Consider the following 20,360-nt stretch of genomic DNA (forward strand, 5'->3'; position numbering starts at 1 on the left):
AAAGTCAGAATTCTGAGAATTAGGTCAGAAATCTTTTTTAAAAATTCAGAATTCTGATAAAAAAAGTTAGAATTCTGAGATTAAAGTCAGAATTTTGAGATTATAGTCAAATTTTTTTTTTCTTAATTTTTTCAGTGGCTCTAATCCTATATCAGAGCAAGCTGTATTTATCCTTCATTCGATTTGTTTGAAATGTGGTCAGGAGAAAAATATACACCCGTCATGGAAATCATCAAAGTGTGTGTCTGTCTATTTTCATTTAACATATCAAACAGAAAGACAGAATTCTGAGATTATAGTCAGATTATTTTTTCTTCTTTTTTTCAGTGGCCCTAATCCTACATCAGAGCAAGCTGTATTTATCCTTTATTCGATTCTTCCGTATTATGAGTCCCATTCATGTTTTTGTTTTATTTTTTCTCCATGCCTCTTTTATTTATTAGAGTATTTTGATTTGTTTGAAGACATGTCTGTAGTTTTTGTCATTTTAATTATTTAAACTGTTCAAATTTTTTTAAATATTGCAATTGACGTTGAAATGGTGGGTCAGAAAATAAAATCCATGTATCTGTGATTAATATAAATGTTTTATTTTAGTAACAGGTTGCTGTGAGCGCCTTTCGATGTAACCCCGCCCACTTAGTAACGTCACAGACCATGGGACCAGATCTAGGACTTTTTGATAAGGATACGACGGGGACGAGGAAGTGTCTGAAGAATAACAGGGAATATACATTTATTTAAGTGTCGGGGTTTTTTTGCTAAGTGGTTAAAGAGAGTCTAGATATCTTGTTTTTTGTTGTGTTTTAATATCTCTTTCGATTTTACTAGGAAACCCAACCGAAAGTATCCATGACGTCACTGTCTCATCCTCTTAAATGAATCCCAGACCTAAACAAGGATGTGGGTTTAAATTGAACCTCCTGGGGATTGTCTGCTGTCGAGGAGTCTCCTCCTGAGAATAGGATAATAATCATTTCAAGACATATGAGGCTCAAGACTCTTATCCAGAGGTGGGTACAAGTACTTTAATGAAACTTTACATGTGTTGTGTGTTTCTTTACTTTGTCCTCGTTGTTTACAAGTTAGCAGGAAGCTCATCAGCTGCGGCTTGCACGAGCCCCAGCTGAGATTTAAAGGTGTTTGGATTATTTTTTAAAGTTAATTTTGATGTAAAGTCGCCTGTCTTTGGAAAGTGGACTTGTTTCATTAAAGCTTTCATTTGTATTTCTAAACTTTTTAGACTGGAGTTAACTTTATAGTCTGAACCTGAACTTAAAATACAGGTTTTGGTTTCATTTCTTTTTGCCTTATTTTACAAAATGATTTTTTTGAGAAAGCTTTGACATGAGAAGTTAACATAATCTCCACAAACTTCCACATGTTTCTGTAATTCTATATAAGATAAAGGCTGAGACAGGACTAAAGCCAGAATTCTATACCTAAACACTTGTACTCAAGTAGATGGGAAGTGCAGGATATGTCACGATCATAGAGGTCACGATACATGACCCATACGATAATATCGCGATACAGGCAGGGCCGTCGTAGTGGGGGGAAGTGGGTCTGACTACCTAAGGCCCAAGTGTGGAGGGGGGCCCTTAATGGGCCTGAAATAAAAATGTGTTTTCTGCTACACTTTTATTTTCTTGTTGAAACTGCAATAAGATAACTAAAATGGTCTGAATAAATAAACAAACATTCACAATTCCACAGCTCCATGAGATGCCTGAGGTGGGGAATTGTCATATTTTCATAGCTATCCAGTGTGGCTGAATCTGACTGAAAGTAAACTGCAGGTTTTTAGAGATTTATTTGACTTCATGAGGTTAGATTATACCAAATAATGCCCACTTGTTGTTATTCAACAAGTCACTTGGCTTCAAATAATCTTGTTTAAAGAGGTGAAACAGTCTGAAGGTCAATATTGTGAAGTTACATTTGGAGAAATTGTAAAAAAAAAAAATATATATATATATTGATATGTAGCTTAGATTTGAGTCAGTTAAACAGGATAGTTTAAGCATATATTTTTGTTTATTGCAAATAAACCAGTGTTATAGCAGCAATGTTTTGTAGGGTTGACTGTGTTGATGAAGTCCACTCTGGTATCTTTTCTGGGGGCCCAGAATTGCTGGTGACGCCCCTGGATTATGTGATAATTTATGCATTTCATGACAATCATATAATCAAACATCAGGATACCTGAAGAATACAAAATGCTCTCAAAGGTAAAGTGCAGGATTAAAGTCATTAGTGCCACCATGAGGAGCAATGAGGTAGTGATTTGAAGCGAAAAATCTGTCGATTGTGTTACATTATTTTAAATGTAGATATCAATATTTTAAAGGGGGTGTTAAGGGATATGTCTGCAGTGTGGTATTATTAACTTTCTAAGTAAACTCCCTCAGTATTTCATCTTCTATCTGAATGAACCAGAAAAATTGGAACTTCTATTCAACCCAAATCTAAGTGCACCAAAACAAATAGGAACTATTGAACATGTGAGAGTAGTCTGACCACTAGAAATGTCACAAATACATTTTTAGAGAAGTGTGACTGTTCCCTCCCACCTGTTCTTACACAACTATTCATACAAAAATGATATGTTGACATTTTTTCAAGTCCATCTTAAAACAATACTCACAGCCTTTAGTGTACATTGGCACGGACAGCATGAACAGTCACTGAAGTTGAGGCGTATTCAGCTACTCAGAGATTACTCAACCCTTGTAACTGTTACAATATCTATATATTTGTTGTATGACAGTTTTAAGTCAATAAGTTTGTCTCTTGTTCCCAGATGCTTCTGTTTCTATCGCTGCTGATCTCCAGTGTGCCACTAGGGGGCAACACCTCCCCAATCACCTGCTACAACGACCAAGGAGATGCAGTTGATTGGTAACTCATTAATAACAACAATTAATGACACAAAAATACATTTTATGGTTCCCAAAAAAACTCTGCTACAAGTTTCTTCCTCTCTGTTTTAGGTTTTATTTGTATAAGCTACCTAAGGAACATGGCAAGAAATCTCACGAACTGGGTGATCTGTATTTACTGATGGACAAAGGGAGTGAAGGATGGACTAATGGGAGGGGAACAGTGAACGACACCACTGGAGCTCTGGGAAGGACTGTGGGACAACTGTACTCACAGGGAAAGGTCTGCATCCATGAGGAGTTTCATGTTCTGTAACAAAATGTTGAACAAGTGTTCAGTGTATGTCAGTGTCCTTCCATAGGTGATTCAGGGATCACAGTGCAGCTTTCAGCCCCTTGTTTTATGTGTTATATGAATACATGACCATATTTTTATGAAAGCTTGTATTTCACTGCTTTTTTGGGACATCTCTCATCTCAAGTGACACAAAACAAAACAGTTCTGTATATTTGAGACAAGTATTCGATCTACACTTGAATTAAAAGCAGTAATTACTCCAATATTAGTAGTATGCTTCATATCTGACAAAGTCTTCATCTTGCTATTGTCATGCAAATCTTCCTGCATGGGGTATTTATTTAAGATCTCTTTACAGACCCTTCTCCAGACGTTAACAGATGTCTTTTATTTTGGGGCCAGATTCTGCTTTTTGACAGCCGTCCTGTCACCTGACAAAATTAGACAAATTCAGAAACCGAGAATGAGAACTGAAAGCCACTGATGGAAGTTGATTTAAACTGTCCGCCTGTCTGTCTGTCTGAACAGCTGTGAGTGAGGTCATGTCGTGGTTTTAGTGGCAGCACCATGCATAACATAAACTTTATTTTTGTGCACCTCATCTTATAAATGTTAAGCTCTTTTTTTCCCTCATGTATGATGTTTTTTCTTCTCCTCTTCACAGAACACAGAGCTTGCGTACATCCTCTACAATGACCAGAGGCCTGCCCAGGACTTTGGTGACAGATGGGTGCACAACAGTGGAAGCAGTAAGGGGCACACAAAAGGTGAGCACCAGATCGGCCTGCTCTAATACCTGAGCAGCACAGAGAGCCTGTTAGAGGATCATGCTTTTCATTTCATACCTCGAGCATGAGTGTGAACAGTTTAGAAATGTTGTTAGAGCAAAACTGCAAGTTGTCTAAGGACATCATAAATCAATCTACTTCTATAGCTTGCTCATATATGAAGTTATATATTTAATTATATCATAATACATGCAAAACAAATGCTAATCCCCACGACTGACTGTAAACAAATCACAAAAAGATTTTTAAATACAACAAAAAAGCTGCTAAAATTAAGATATTTTTAAAAGACAGTATTTAAGAAACAAAGAAGTATATCTAAAACATAAAGTATCTACATTTTCTAAGGAAGACATCTATTCAGACTGTAGACTTTAAAGTAACTAAAATGAATATTTTATACCTACAGTGTAATAAATGACAAAGTGAGCACCTGAATGTGCAGCACCATTTAGTACTGGATGACAACAGCAACAGTTTTGTTCACACTTGAAACCCTTTAATGGTCGTTTACAGCCACAGGAGGAAACTGTGTCCAGTGAAAGTTAAAGAAAATAGCTCTTGTGCTCCACCTGCTGCCCAACAGACAGCATAGTTATGACGGTTGGTAGGAGCCAAACACAGACATTTGTATGTATTTATATGGTTCATATGATAGGAACGATGCAAATGACACAGTAATAAAGTAGGTAATTCACTTAAAACTTATCAAGTGGCCAGAAACATGACTGATAATGAACACAATGTTGCTCTAGTAACATGAAGCTAGTTAAAAAAAGAAGTTACTGAACAGGTGTAAATATGAAAGAGAGCTGTTGAGTTGTTAGCTTTTTTGCTGATTGTTTTATTTCTCTGCCCCTCAGGTGTCGTCCTGCTGGATAAAAATCAGGGCTTCTGGTTGGTCCACAGCACCCCTCACTTTCCCCCAGTGCAAAAGGAAGGACAGTTCTATTACCCAGACAGCGGTGTGATCAACGGACAAAACTTCATCTGTGTTACCTACCCACTGGAGCGCTTCCAGACCATCGGTAAGACTGGAGGCCTGCTGCAGAGCTGTACCGCACAGACATAGCTGTTAATAACAACAAACACAGTAATGTTTAAATTACACAAAATATGAGAAAGAAAGAATCAGACTCTGCCCTTTGTCTGCTTTAATATTGAATCAATCAATCAAGCTTTATTTATAAAACACCTTTCATAAAAATCAAATGCAATTCAAAGTGCTTTAAAGCGATTGAAAACAAGTAAGAAGCAGGAATACAATAATGGCAAAACATGCTACATATTAAAAACCATAAAACATGATTTTAAAGTAGAGACTAATGCACACCACCAACAATAAAATATATGTAATTAAAAATTTGTGAAAGCATCAAAATATCAATATAATGGACCCATAATTGTAACACAGATTAGGCACATTAGTGATGTGTCATGATCAAAAGCTGCGGCTCTGAGAGCCGATACTTTATGGTGAATCAGAAGAGCCGGCTCGCATCAAGAGAGAGCCGGCTCCCAGTTTTTTCCTTTCGCTGCTTAGCTCTCTCAGTGCTCAGCCCCAGCTCTGCTCACAGCAGAACTTTGTTTTGATTGGTCAGCATCAATCACATGTGAGGATATAGGATACAGGTGATGGAGGGGAGGCTGTGTATCGTGGCTTCATCTGTTCCCTCTGAGAGGGTTAGGGTTCTTCTCAAAGATAGAGGAGAAATCGGATCAGCCCATCCAAGCTGAGGCATCGGATTTTTCTCAATGCCAACCGGCACTGAGACATTAATAATGTTTGCTCCAGTTTGGTTCTGGTTCTGTTTGCTTGAGTTTGGTTCTGGTTCTGTTTGCTCAAGTTTGGTTCTGGTTCTGGTTGCTTAAGTTGGTTCTGGTTCTGTTCTGGTTCTGGATCTGGTTCGGTTCTGGTTCAGTTTGGTTCGGTTCTGATTCGGTTCTGGTTCGGTTCTAGTTCGGTTCTGGTTCGGTTCTGGTTCGGTTCTGGTTCGGTTCTGGTTCAGTTTGGTTCGGTTCTGGTTCTGTTCTGGTTCAGTTTGGTTCGGTTCTGATTCGGTTCTGGTTCAGTTTGGTTCGGTTCTGGTTCGGTTCTGGTTCGGTTCTGGTTCGGTTCTGGTTCGGTTCTGGTTCAGTTTGGTTCGGTTCTGATTCGGTTCTGGTTCGGTCCGGGTTTGTTCTGGTTCGGTTCTGGTTCGGTTCTGGTTCAGTTTGGTTCGGTTCTGGTTCGCTTCTGATTCGGTTCTGATTCGGTTCTGATTCGGTTCTGATTCGGTTCAGTTCAGGCTCGGTTCTGGTTCGGTTTGGTTGTGGTTCTGTTTGCTTGAGTTTGGTTGTGGTTCTGTTTGCTTGAGTTTGGTTGTGGTTCTGTTTACATGAGTTTGGTTCTGGTTCTGTTTACTTAAATTTAGTTCTGGTTCTAACCCTAACCTTAATCCTAATCCTAACCCTAACCCTAACCCTAATCCTAACCCTAACCCTAATCCTAACCCTAACCCTAATCACAACCCTAACCCTAACCCTAACCCTAATCCTAACCCTAATCACAACCCTAACCCTAACCCTAATCCTAACCCTAATCCTAACCCTAACCCTAATCCTAACCCTAACCCTAACCCTAACCCTAATCCTAACCCTAACCCTAATCACAACCCTAACCCTAACCCTAACCCTAATCCTAAACCTAATCCTAACCCTAATCCTAATCCTAACCCTAATCCTAACCCTAACCCTAACCCTAATCCTAACCCTAACCCTAATCATAACCCTAACCCTAATCCTAACCCTAATCATAACCCTAACTATTTGTATTGTAAAACGTATCAATGTAAATACTTCAGACCTGTACCATAGTGATAAACAGATAACACTTCAATTTGAATCATGTAAATACCACTTGTATACTTTAAAACAGAGAGTCATTTCATTCCTTGTGGACTCAACATGACAGCATTTATACTTTTCAAGTAATTGATCTTAAACGCTTTCAGAAAGTTAACAGTAGCAAGACTCACATATCCCTTCGAGCCACCAATTGGTATCATAACAATGGTGTATATGCTGTCTTGTAATGACACAGCACAATTTTATAATTTATTAGAAATTTAGTCAAATTATTTCACGGACCCCCACGCTATGGTTCCCGGACCCCCAGGGGTCCCAGGACCCCACTTTGAGAACAACTGGTTTAAATCAATCCATTAATAAATAAATAAATAAATAAATAAAAAGGGTGAGGATAAAAGTTGAAGATAAATAAAGGCACTAAAAATATCTATTAAAATGAGGAGTTAAATAATACAAAAAAACAAATAGTTAAAAGGAAAAAACTAAAAACAAACAAAAAAACCCCATAAAAATCAAGAACTAAAATTATGAATCCCCCCATAAAATCCAGACTGAATAGATCCATTTTTAGTTTAGTTTAAAAGTCTCAGTATCTCCCGCTCCTCTCAGATCCCCTGGCAGGCTGTCCCATCTCACTGGATATTATTATTATATATTGCTTTATTACATTACTCTAATTAATAAGGAATTCACTCTCAACATCAAAGATACATGAAGACTTTTTATTAACATGAACATGTTATTATCAGCCAATCGTGTAACTCCCTGCTGCTATAATGTAGAAACTGCAGTGGAGAAGTCATTGAAGTCTATTAAGCTCATAATCACATGTAATGTATCTTAGTGCTTACCTTCTATTGATCGGTGCATTACTCTGCCTTAAACAGCTGCTTAGTGAAGTCCTCCCATGAGGGTGTTCTCATGAGGGCTTAACCATCAACCTTAAATATCTGTCTTCCATAAACACCTTACATTAGGTTCTCTGTAGAAGAATACAAAAATACTACTGATGTGTTTTTGTTAAAATATTCACTTTAGGTGATGTGGAATCAAAAGCAGTGCGGTTATTGTACACTGTGAATTATTCATCATAGGCTCTGTCTCATCCCCTCAGTCGTTATTATCTTGTTGTCACCGTGTACTTAATAATCCAGTCAGGTGTTGACAGAAGAACAACAATCCCCATCCAGAATAATCAGCGTAAACAGGTGTCATCACCATGACACCGTGCTGTCTGTGCGGTTCCCTGGCAGACCCAGCAGTTGGCACAGTTGCTATGGCAGAGCCTGGGGTAATGTAATTAGATTGAGAGGTATGTTTCCATAGAGATATCGGCCCTCACACTGCGGCATGCGCGTGCTCTGTCAGATCTGTGTCTCTCCAGCTGGGACGCCGAGATGTGTGACGGTAGTCCGGTGTGACATGAATGTACAGAGAGTAAGATAACAGAAGGTGATCAGCGCCTCGTCACGTGTCTTCTCCGAGCATCTTGCAGCACAGTAATGAGAGGAAACTGAGATGTGACAGAGTTCATAAATAAAGGCCTCGGAATAGGAGGTTTGATAACTCGGATTCAGATTCAGATTCAGACACCTTTATTGATCCCAAGAAGGGCAATTAATTTATAGCTTACCATACAACATTTAACATTTACATCGCATCCATCATATATATGCATGATACAAGTGAAGCACCAGATCTGTGCATGAGACCAGAGGGTCTGTGAAGGACAGCAGTAAGTTAATTTAGTTTATATGACGTTTAATAAATAACAGTAAGATAAGACAAAGATGAAAAGACAATATAATCTACTTTGTCATACCAATGTTATTTAAAATGACTAAAGTGACTTCTGTCTGAGTTTAAAAGCCTGATAGCAGATGGGATAAAAGATTTGGAGTAATGATTAGTTCCCCTCAAGGTTGCATAAAAACAGCAAGCTCTAGAAAGAACATGTAATGGCTGGGGGATAATGTTTTTAGCTTTTTTCACCTCCTGATTCTCCCAGAGGGAACACAGGTCTCTGTGTTTGATTCTCTGCAGGTTGTTCTTCTCCTCAATGGGTGATCCATTGAACCAGCAGATAAAAGAAAAGGTTAAAAGACTTTCAATAAAAGAACAATAAAAGTTACTTAAAATCCTCTTACTGACATTAAAAGAGTTCAGCTTTCTCAGCAGGTATCAGAAATATTTGTTATGTTTTAGTTCACCAAGAGGTTTCATTTGGGCAACATGTGTTCACCTATTGCATGAACTCTGAAAAAGTGTCGGCAGTGTGAGAGTATTACACCGTCTCTTGAAAGAGCAGCGACATTCAGTCTGTAATTATGTTCCAGTGACGTTTTAAGAGGAGGAACTATTCGCAATAATTAATTTTTTGACCGCAGGAACTTTACCCTGGAACTATGTGCGTTTTGACCGCAGGAACTAGGGACCTTACCCCTGGACTACGTGTGTTTCGACCGGAAGAACCAGGGTCTATATTTAGTTGAGGGGTAGTTAATCTCCCCCCTGAAAAGCCCCTGCTTGGGGGGTAGTACTTTTCAAAGGTCCCGGGACTTTCAGGGGGAAAGGCCGGCAATGCTGAACATGTCTGATTGGTAGATTAACCGCAGTGTTTTTATTCGGCCCGCCGTCCACAATAACATCACACACATCTGTGATTCACTTGATTTCTCTTTCTTTCTTTAGTTTTTATTTGTTCTATCTTTTTTGTATGTGTGTGTACTTTTCAAAAGAAGAAGCTGTGATTCTCTTCATTTAGCAGCTTGTAACAGTAGTCTTCTCTCAGCCCACCGTGAATGCGTCTCTCCCGGTGTTCTGGTTCTAAAAGTGACCCTGTAAACTGGAGTCCTTTAGCTGAACGTAATGGTGTTTGTGGAGTTTACACAGCTGTTGAAACACAGAGGGAGTTCCTGGGAATGCAAACTAGTTTAGTTTTTATTAAGATTTCATAATAATCTCATCAGATAGTATTTAAGTATTTAAGTCGGCAGTGAACAGGGTCAACCAAAACCAAACCAAAACACCGGCCGATCTCTGCCACGGCTTTTTGAGTAAAAATGATTTTAAAGCCGTGTTGAAACGGCTTTGCTAGATACATCAAATCTCAGAGCTCAAGACAAGAAGACAAGAAGACCAACAAGTCATGTAAAAACCATCAATATTAGAGTAGATTTGATTCCACTTCACATTTAGTTATCTTATTCCTCTGTCATGATTTACACTGCCTCTGCACAATGTCACCCAGAACAGTGTTATTCATCTGCTGTGCTTAACCAGTGCTGTAGTTGTGCCGTGCTGTTAGCGGCGTTTGTCTTAAATCTAATTTGTTTTGCACCACAGGGGAGCAGCTTCAGATCAATCAGCCTAATGTGTACGACTGTGACGTCCCGGAGTCCTTGGCGTCCCTGGTGCCTGCGTTGGCTGCCGTCTGTAAGAAGAAACTTCTGCCCGCTCACATCTCTCCACACATCAAACCTGTGGCCAATCGCAGCGTGACTCTGACCTCAAAGGACGGCACCGACTTCATCAACTTTGCCAAAGGGGCTGCTTTTGACAACGGTATGACTTTGGGATAACAACAGAAATTTGAAGTTTGATCTGGCTGCAGTTCATGAAGTGTCAGCTTCACCTTGGGTTCATTTTTAGGTAGAAATAATCAGAGGAGGAAACTCTCTGATGTGTTTTCAGAATGAAGCTGAAATACTGAGAGTAAAGCTAGTTCATTAGTTTTTATGTTTCAGGGCAAAAATAAATTCTAAATCATGATCTCATGTATCCTCCTCCTCTGCCTCATCAGACCTGTACCACTCCTGGGTGGGCCCCACACTCCAGTCAGACCTCCTCGTCCAGTTCTGGGTTCGCTCCACAGGCATCCTCCCTTCTGACTGCTCTCTGGGCTGGAAGGTCCTGGACATCAAGCTCATCAACCCGGGCCAGACGTTCACCTTCAAAACCAGCCAGGATCACTCCAAGTGGGCCGTCAGCACCCAAGCTGCAGGATCCGGCCCTGGTGGAGGCTGGGTGTGTGTGGGAGACATAAACCGGAACGAGGCGGAGGAGAAGCGTGGAGGCGGTACAGTGTGTCTGCGGGATCCTGTGGTGTGGAAGGCTTACCGGAGTGCGGCGCTGCAGTGTGAGGCTTGTGGAGGAGAGACGACACAGTGTTGACGCCCTGCTGGAGGAAGGTGGGTCAACAAGGCTTAGGACAAAGGCCGTCATGGGTTACAAAGAGGGAGATTATATCAGACAAGGAGGGTTTTTATGACATATTTTTAAAATTCTAGGTACAATGTTTACATGTCTCTTAATGTGTGCTGAAATCTAATTTAAATGATCATGTTTTGCACTTAAAATACTCAAATATAGAAACATCTCCAGTGATATAACTCAAATCCTTAATAGAAAACTCTGCATTCATGTGGGACCTCATCACCCACAGTGAGAAGCTGATCAGAAATGAGAAAATATGTTTTTCAGGGGCCGTTGAGGCAGCGTTTTACTCGGTCATTCACGAGTTTGGAGTGGTTATTGGCAGCAACCAAGAGCTGTTACATCCTCCTCTTCAAACTGAATCCACACAGAGCAACACTGGAAGAGCAGAAACTGACAAGAGGGAGAGTGCTTAATGCTGACACACAGCGTTCACTCTGAACAACACCAAAACCACAAAGTGTCTCTTCTAATGAAAGCTTCTGTTCAAGTGTCTTAATAACCAACGGGTATTAATTTACCTGAAGAGACGATACTGCAAACTCTGTGAGCGCTGCCTCACTAATTGAAAATATTCCTGTTAAAATCAACATTAGCTGGTTTGTTGACGAGTTCTCAGGGAGCACATTAAAACTGGAGATTGTATAAAGGGAGCTTTCAGTGCAACACAAAAAAACCTCAAATATGATCAAGTTTATTTGTCCAATTTCTGGTCAGACTTTCACCTCCTCTTAATATCAGACAAATTCACCTGTCAGGTCCAGATGTGTCCTCTGATTTCAAGATATTATGAGCGGATATAAGGCATGAGCTGTTTGTGAGGAGTGGAAATAAGTAAGTAAAAGTTGTTTAAGGTTGCTTAAATAAGAAAGATTGTGCTCGCTGCAATCACTTCTGTTTTTACTCATGACAAGCAATTCAGGCGTTCATTTGTTCCTGTAGTTTCCTGAAAATATGATGTCATATCCTGGCACGTGAAGTGAATGTGACTAATATGAATAATAGGGATGTAAGGATATATCACAAGACGGAAAAAAAGCGATACAGATAAGGGTGGATTAAAATCTATTCAACAAAATTTGTATAGAGATATTATTTTTAAACAGAAGAAGGCGCTATCTGCATTTCACTCCACTTGTTCAACATCATTAAGTCTCTTGCTCTTGAGTTGAGCATAACAGACATGGCGGCAGCAGGTGAAGACCGAACAGTTCAGGATGCACCTTTGTGTTTCAAGTCTGAGGTGCGGCAGCATTTTATCTTTCCCTGATATTCCTGAAGAAAAACATGTAAATTCCAAGCCAGGAGCATAAACGCCATGTTTGTTTATTTAAAGAGATTGACTGCATTTGTTTTTATATTTAATACTTTCATTTGGGAATTGTTCACTTTCCATTTCTTTATAATTGTTCTGAAATTTTCTGACAAGGTATTTTTGTGCGGTCATTTTTAATTTTTTTGCATGGTTCTGAAAAAAAGTGTGCAGTGGTTTTATTTGAGTTACAACACCTTAAACATGAAAAAGGATGACTTTGTTTACAAATAAATATAAGAGAAAAATATATATTGCAACTGTCCATATCTGAGAATTGAAATAAAATAATATTATTTCAATTTTGAGTTGGGTTGAGCGTAATCCTTACATCCCTAATGAATAGGGAGGCGATATTTCGACTAGAAATGAGGCAAATACACTTTATAACTTGACAGATTTCTTGCACTATGAAACGATCACAGTGTGGCAACACGTTACTGTAAATGATACATAGTCTGCGCTGAGGATGCTTTAAAACTTTGTTTGATCAGTGTTGGTGTATATTACCTGATAATTATGTCTCTTTGCATTTCCAGAACTCTTTGTGTTTTGTGTATTTGATTTTCCAATCTTTAAACACATTAATTATATTCTTCATTTTGCTTGAAAATAAAGATGCTGGCTATCTTCAATCTAAATCCAAAGGGTGAATCTGGGGTGTATTCTTTGCTGCCGGTGGATCTTCATCTTGCTTTGTTTACTTTATTAGGTGCAAAAATATTAATGTCAGTATTTGAGATAATAGCTTTATATGTGACATTTTGCAGGGTGGTAAATAACTGTGCAAAGCGGCAACCTCCGGTCTCAAAATATGAAGCCCATGCGGAAGTGTTATAAACTGCAGTTCATCGAGCATCCGCTTGAGGCTGGCTGCAGAAACACCGGAAACCACATACACACCAATTCAACAAAGACGATCTTTGCAGCATTAATGAACATGTTTACAGCCTGGTTCAAAAACTAATTTAAAAACTAAGCTTATTTCCGTAACGGCACACACTGTACGGGGGGTGAATTTTTTTCTAATGCAACGGTTCAGAAGATATTAAGATTACAAGTTTTGCCCAAATAAGGACATGACTGATTTGATTGACAGTCGGGAACACTGTAGCTGTTGGCTAGGACGCTCAAACCCCGCCTCTTTACCTCACACTCTTTTGGATGAGTTCAGCATTTCCAATATGGCTCCCGCCAACGATTGGCTTCAAACAGCGCTCAGGAACAGATGGCTGATGTCAAGGACACTTCGTCCATTATTTATACAGTCTATGTTACTGAGCATGGAACATGAACAGTCTTTGGTCGCAGCAGATCAGTCAAAAAAAAGAAAAGAACTTCATATAAAAGTAAATTTATTACCACAAAAATAGGACATCCGGTATGTAGTGCATAAATAGCTTTGATGTGAGACAACACAGCACTGGATATGACTGCATTCTCTCCATACATGTGTATACTGTATACATTCTAATGCAAACATGGGTAAGATGAGCATCCGTTAGAAAAAGGCACTAAAAACACTCAGTAACAGCAGAACGCCAACACACCACATCTGAAGAATCCTCTCCCCGGTCGCACCGAGCTCCAGCCTCAGCCAGCGGGAGGCGTCACCAGCGCCGAGCAGGTACAACCAGAGGGTCACAAGACTTCAGCAAAGATCAGAAGTATTCTCAAAGAGACTGTTTCACACTGAAGTCAACATTTAGAGTTGTTACATGGACTTGGAGCAGAGGCATTGAACTGAATATTAAAAGCAGTAAAGGTGTGTTCAGCTGAGCGGAGAGAAAATCTGCATAAATAAGTTTAGCTTATGCTCAGTTTTAAGATCTGCTAACTTTAACCTTAGTAATGAAGATGTGATGTTTTGGTTTACCTGTGATAAACTGAGGCAAAGCAGAAAACTTTAAAGTGCAGCAAGATGTTGTTAAAGCTGCTGTAATCCATTTTTGGCCACTAGGGGTCAGTGAAACTCAAGGTGTTAAGCACGTGTTAATGAGGCTTCTGCGTTAGCTGATAGCTGCCTACTTACAAACCCAGCTGGAGGACAACGATTCATTCAGAGTTGTATTTCAGTCGATGTGATAAAATAAGAGCAATTCATTTTATTGTTTTAAGTCGAGTATGCCAACTCCTCAGAAAAGTATCTCTCTCTTTAGCGGCTAGCTGCTAACTCTGTTTACCTACATGCTGCTTTTGGAAGATCACATTCAGCAGGATTATTCAACCTTTTTGTTGCACTGGTCGATAAAAGCTGTGTGTATAAACCAAAGGGTGAATTTTCATGACCCTGAAACTGAAACAAGAAGCTCAGACTGACCAAAAAATGTGTTTCCAATAATCTGAATAATGATATAACTCATTGTTAATTTAAAATAATCTGTATTAACTAGGGTTGCAAAATTTTGGGAATTCTCAAAGTGGGAAACTTTCCATTTATGGGAATTAACTGGAATAAACCAGGTATTTACTAAATTGAAGGTTGGCTCTTAATAGGGAACTTTAATATAGTTGGGGATAATATATTTTGGAATACTCCTGACTAAAACAACCAGATTTCATTCAAGTACAGTTGAATATATTTGCTATTCCTCAATCACATGCACATCGCACACTGCTTACTGCAGGGCTATTGAGACCACGCCCCCTACATGCATATGCATTCCTCCATCACATGCACACATGATTTCTAGAATCCTGGACCACACATATGAGCCTGTGGACTAAACAAAGTGAAGTAAGTTTTGATGATATTATGTGGTAATATATTTAACAAATTTGATGTATGGTACTAATGTTTAACTTTCAAATATCACATATAAATGTATTATTTTGGATGAATGTCTGCTTATAACAAAACAAATATTTGTGCTTGGATATGATACCTTTCTATTAAATTACCCTCAATTTCCATAAATCCCCATGGAAAGTTTCCAATTTGGAATATTTCCAAAATTCCCCAGCTTAACTTTCATTGAAAATTTACTGGAAATTTTCCACCCCATTGCAACCCTAGTGTTAATGCAGCTTTCTGTGCTCAACGCTGGATGAATCCGCTCACGCTGGCCTCTTGTGTGTCAGATATTTGATGTTTTTCCTTGTTGAATTAAACAGTTCAGACACATAGAGCTCCTTTCCAGTGTAAACACAATGTTGACATCATTCACACTTAAAAATATATATATATATTAATATATACAAAACATGTATACGTCTCTTTTAACAAGCTCCAGTGTTTTGCTACAGTAATTCACTTGCACTGCATCTTTAATAAGTCTTCTTTTAGTGTGCTAGTGTTAACCAGAACTATGTCTGACAGGCTCTGTGTATTCAGATTTCACTCCTTTACAAAAACACTCCTCCTCAGTCTTCAGCTGTGTCTCGTGTGAGATCACAGACTCTTATTTTCACAACGGTGGCACACAACAACGAGGAACGTCCTTCGAAGAGGAAGGAATTAAAACAGTCATCGAGTTGGAATGAAGTAAATGCTTTAAGTGCAACCTGAATGAAAGTTAAGGGCCAGCACCAGGAGTACTCTGTGACAGGTTTCCACTGCTCCTCCTCCTCCTCTTGGTGGGAATAAGTTCTGGGTATTTTCAGGAAAGAGGCAAACTGACAGTTTATTCAGCAGCATGCGTCTCCGCTGAACTCAGCAGGGCGGATGGAGGTCTGAAAGGTTAGACTGAAAAATGCGATGGAGACTTGGTCTTTTGGTCGAGGAAGCTTTGCAGGAGCGCGGTAGAAAGGCATACGCAGATATTTGTTGAGCACAAAGAAGGCCACGGTTGCTGCTAGTGAGGGCTCGCCCTGCGTTCATGTCAGGACGGCGAGAAAAGTAACATCACTGTGGACAAAGTTCAGATGTGGCGTCAGAATAGAGTCCGCACCAGCCTCCTCCCCTTGGCTTTTATTCGAGGAAAAGTGGCGCTCGTCTCCGTGTTGATTGGCTGCGAGCCCAGAGGAGTGTTTCCGCCTTTTTTTCTCAACAGGAAGTCAACACTGGATGAAGTCATGGCGTAGAAGACGTTTCCTGTTGCAGGGATCACCAGCTCTGTATTAAAATAATGAGAGATAGAATCATTATTTAATCAAGCTGCTGCACTGAAGATATCAGAACTCTACAGATTACAGTTTAGATGACACTCTGGTGCCATGAAGGTTAAAACAACCATGACCCAAAACATCACAAGATCTTGCCTATGGAGGGACTTTTGTTCCCTATCGTTCCCTCTTTCTCTGCTTCTCTCTTTTCCTGTTTTCTCTTAACTTTCACTTCCTGATCCAGGCCTTACAAAAGACCCTAAAACATTTAAACACACAGTGAATGTCCCTTTGCTTTTTTTTTGCACCGCCATTACTCTCCTGTCTGCCTCCAGACAAAAACCTCCTCTTTTTTCTTTCAAGTCAAAACTATTGAAGTCTGTTTAATTTTTTCTGCTTTTTTATATAATTGTAATCAATTTTTATTGAAGTTTCTTGACACAAATACTGCTGCATATATGCTTTATACTTTTTTCTATCTCCCTAAAGCTAGGGTTGGTAGTCACGGAAAACTAGCATGAATTTGAATGTAGCATTTCCTCAGGACTCCGTCTAACCCCTCCCCCCCTCCTCCAAAACGACGCCCCAGCTCACATGCACGCTGCTTCACGACCATATGATCGTGACTGATTCAAAACCGGTCCTCAGCACATCGTTTGTGTTTTGCACTACGTCAACTCATGTCTCACTCAGCGGTAAGAAAACACCAAAACATTATGATAGTGAAAGTTAAAAACACAAACAAACATGAAATGTACACTTTGCAGGAGGCGGGCAGAACGGCAGGACGGGATTTGATTGGTTTCATAATTTGGCTCCTGATGGCAGGGATTGGTTGGTGTTTTCCCAGGTTTACTCCGGCTGTAGATAGCAGCTCTTTTTCACTCTTTTGTTAAGAACACATTATTTATTGATGCCATCGGGACATAAAGATCATTTGAACCTGTATAACAAAAAGTGTATCTAAATCTGACTACAAACCCCAGCCCTTCCTTGTATGTGTGAACCTACATGTCAATACACCAGATTCTGTACGGGAGAACGGGGTTGGTTGTCACACGGGTTGGTTGGCACACTCGTTACATCTCGCCACCAGAGGGCGTTGTCTCTCAAATTGGGGTATGGAAATTTCCAGAATTAGGATCAGAGCTCACCTACATAGTCTTCTCTGGAGTAAGAGAGCTGAACTTGAGGTGAGAGGACTTTTTGTGTTTTTCATGTCAAATTGTAAATATTCAGCTCCTCAGTATTTTTCTTTTAGGCTTTTAAACGATGGGTTTATAACAAAACAAGTGTTACCCTTACAAAGTGTGAGGGGAAAGCTATAGTTTAGATTTTTATTAGCTAGCTAACTACTTGTTAGATGGTTGTTAGCCTTGATGCTAGCAAAACATTGCAGTTGGGGTTGGTCGTCACATTCTCTTTGGGGTTGGTTGTCACATGTAACAACCAGTTGAGTAGGCCCTTGTTATTCTGCCCATTTGTTTTGTTCTTTATGTTGTTATACAGGCCAGCCTAAAGATGTGTTTCCTGTTCATGTTCCTTGCTTACTTTATGTTAAAATACATTAAGTTATGTAGGCCTATCACTTGTCAGTGCAATTGAACTTTCAAATTTAGTCCTGCCTTCTTGCCTTTTTTAAAAGATTTTTCCCATTGAACTACCATTGTGACAACCAACTCCATAGTGTGTGACAACCAACTCCATGATGGGGTTGGTAAATTGCCTCTTTGTTACAATGAGTTGGAAAATGAGAGGGATACACATTTCAAGCCAACACCTTAAGCTTCAATTTAATATAGGAATGACTACTGGAAGATGTTTTGATGATGAGCAATCATCAAAACAGTAAAAAGTGACATCCAACACCGTTCTCCCCTACTTCATTCTGATTGAAAGACACAAAACTGGACTAAAATCATCACCTTGTTGGCAAAATAGCTTTTGTCCTGACTGTTTGAAGTCAAAAAGTATAAACTGTTAAGAAGTATGTAGCTAAAACCTTGAGTTGACAATTTCAGAGCAGTAAAAAGTCCAAGTCTTGTTTGTTGTTTGTCAGAAAAACATCATGTAATGGTTAAAATAGGTCCTGAAATACAGTTGACATTTTCTGCAGTGTTGTGACAGAGTGGATTATTCCTCTTTACCTTTCCCTTCCGGCTGAAGTTGTATCAGCTCATATCTGGAAGTCTGTTTGGGGTCCTGATTGTGCTTTTCTAAGGCAGAGCTGATCACAGTGGGGGTCTTGTCATTGCTCGTAACCTGAGGGGAGAGACAAGAATAACAATGACACAGGGACAGCTTGATTTGCACTAATGATATCCTGGGTCCATTGTACCCTGAAGATCCGATTCAGATGACTATCATTACGGGATCTCTGCAGATAAGAGGAAAGGCTGAGAGTGCACTGAGGCAGAGATAATACGGGGCAGAGCATTTTCTACAGTCTGACTGCTGCCGTAAATTACTCTCAAATAGTCTGGGTTAGTACCAGAATGCTTCGGTACAGATTCCCGTCCTGCAGGTCCATTCGTATCCTGATGATTCGCATGTCGGGCCCCGACCCTTGGACGTTATTGGGAGGGTTGTTGCCGCAGGAGGCTGATCGGCGGTGTGATTTTGTGGGAGTGGTTGGAGACAAAGTGGCAGGAGTGGAGTCATTGGTCGGGGGAGACGTGTCAACATCGAGACAGGACACAGACGGAGATCTCATGTGCTGCAACGGAAATAATGAGAATAATGTTGATGGAGTCAATCACACACAGTGTCGGAGTAACTGGGTGATATAAAGGGAAAGTTTTCCTTAAAGTATTAAAATTAATATCTTACCTTTGTGAGTTTTGACAGGAGGTGGTTAACTGGGGAGGGGAAGTCAAAGAGGCTGTCACTGTCACCATGCAGGCTGGTCCGGGAGGTACTTAGGCTGTCGACACATGAATCACATTTAAATTAGGGTTGAATCATAATATTACTTTAATCATTCATTTTTCTCTTAAGCTATAATTCACTCCAAACAAAATGTCAAAGGAAAGTGAAAAGTTTCCATCAAAGTAAAAAACAGAAACCAAGGTGAGGCCAACTTCAGCTTGTTTTTATTGTGATCCAATGATCTCAGAGCCAAAATATTGAACTAATAATAAAGTCAAAAAACAGTCAAGTGAGGAATACTTGGATTTCAGAAGCTGGAACCCTCAAGTGATTCGATAAGCTATTCATGATTTTGTTTCATTGGCTTGATAAATATTGATTACATCTCTAATTGACTCTGCTGATACTTTGGTGAAGAAGCACTGACTTCAGTAAAATAAAGGGACCTGTGTTGGAGATTATTTTCTCCCTCTGAGGTGAGAACTGTGACAGTCAAAGCGACATACTGTATAAAGCACAGGGATGGTTGAAATTGAAGCAGCAGAGCCAAGATGTTCTGACTTATTTTGTAGTACAGTCAGAACTTGAACCTCCTACTCTTCATATCATGCAAATTTAACTCCTTTACAGCTCGAAATCACACATTTTTCATTTAGTGTAACTTCACAGCGGGCTCCATCAGACTCTGCCCGGCTGGTAAAAGCTCACATCTGTCACACTCCACGCCTCAGACTTCAGAAAGCTCCTCCAGGACCACAGAGGATACTTCACATCCGTTTTCACCGACACTGGTTTGTTTTCTTTTTCTGTTATTTCTCTATGTGTTTGCCAAGATGACCTAGACTACCAACCATAACCCGGGTTAACATATTCTGTATTGTACTGTTGCTGTATTTTAGTGTGTGTCTTACTCTGGGCACTGTGTGATGATGACCGTCGGAGTAGGACCACGAGAGCTCGGCTCTCCAGGCGCTTCTATTTCCCCCGACAGTCTATAGCTGAAACATCACCCCAAGAGTTAGAACAACTTAGACATTCACTCATCATCCAACGAATACAAATTAACCCCAATTCATAAAAAGTTAAGACAGAGCATAACATGT

The 20,360-nt window shown here is 39.8% G+C and overlaps 2 protein-coding genes across 3 annotated transcripts in view; one reads left to right on the plus strand and one right to left on the minus strand.

Annotated features, from left to right (window-relative positions):
- Positions 1-850: 850 nt before the first annotated feature.
- dnase2 (deoxyribonuclease II, lysosomal) lies at positions 851-12,992 on the plus strand. Of its 2 annotated transcripts, XM_034698548.1 has the most exons (8): positions 851-1,013; positions 2,804-2,901; positions 2,994-3,165; positions 3,845-3,947; positions 4,832-4,996; positions 10,164-10,382; positions 10,621-11,008; positions 11,301-12,992. In XM_034698548.1, exons 2-7 carry the CDS (start codon positions 2,804-2,806, stop codon positions 10,989-10,991), a joined length of 1,128 nt encoding a protein of 375 aa, XP_034554439.1. In that variant the 5' UTR covers positions 851-1,013; the 3' UTR covers positions 10,992-11,008; positions 11,301-12,992. The 2 variants fall into 2 exon arrangements, with proteins under 2 accessions (XP_034554439.1, XP_034554438.1); XM_034698547.1 differs by having other exon boundaries at positions 10,621-12,992.
- Positions 12,993-15,514: 2,522 nt separating this feature from the next.
- rgl2 (ral guanine nucleotide dissociation stimulator-like 2) overlaps positions 15,515-20,360 on the minus strand; it is a 46,918-nt gene continuing 42,072 nt past the window's right edge. Inside the window, exons 16-20 of the mRNA XM_034697845.1 lie at positions 20,169-20,255; positions 19,219-19,312; positions 18,881-19,105; positions 18,537-18,651; positions 15,515-16,399 (exon numbers count right to left, since the gene is read on the minus strand). Coding sequence (XP_034553736.1) covers positions 16,218-16,399; positions 18,537-18,651; positions 18,881-19,105; positions 19,219-19,312; positions 20,169-20,255 — 703 coding nt within the window. The 3' untranslated portion in view covers positions 15,515-16,217. The remainder of the gene's footprint in view (positions 16,400-18,536; positions 18,652-18,880; positions 19,106-19,218; positions 19,313-20,168; positions 20,256-20,360) is intronic.

This window comes from Notolabrus celidotus, chromosome 12, assembly GCF_009762535.1.
Source record: "Notolabrus celidotus isolate fNotCel1 chromosome 12, fNotCel1.pri, whole genome shotgun sequence".
NCBI classification, from domain to species: Eukaryota; Metazoa; Chordata; class Actinopteri; order Labriformes; family Labridae; genus Notolabrus; species Notolabrus celidotus.

Bases quoted from the DNA above. Each gene is read 5' to 3' on its own strand.
- dnase2 (XM_034698547.1), top strand. From the start codon at position 2,804: ATGCTTCTGTTTCTATCGCTGCTGATCTCCAGTGTGCCACTAGGGGGC. The intron at 3,948-4,831 runs GTGAGCACCAGA...TCTGCCCCTCAG, and splicing joins CAGTAAGGGGCACACAAAAG to GTGTCGTCCTGCTGGATAAA. The intron at 10,383-10,620 runs GTATGACTTTGG...CTGCCTCATCAG, and splicing joins AGGGGCTGCTTTTGACAACG to ACCTGTACCACTCCTGGGTG.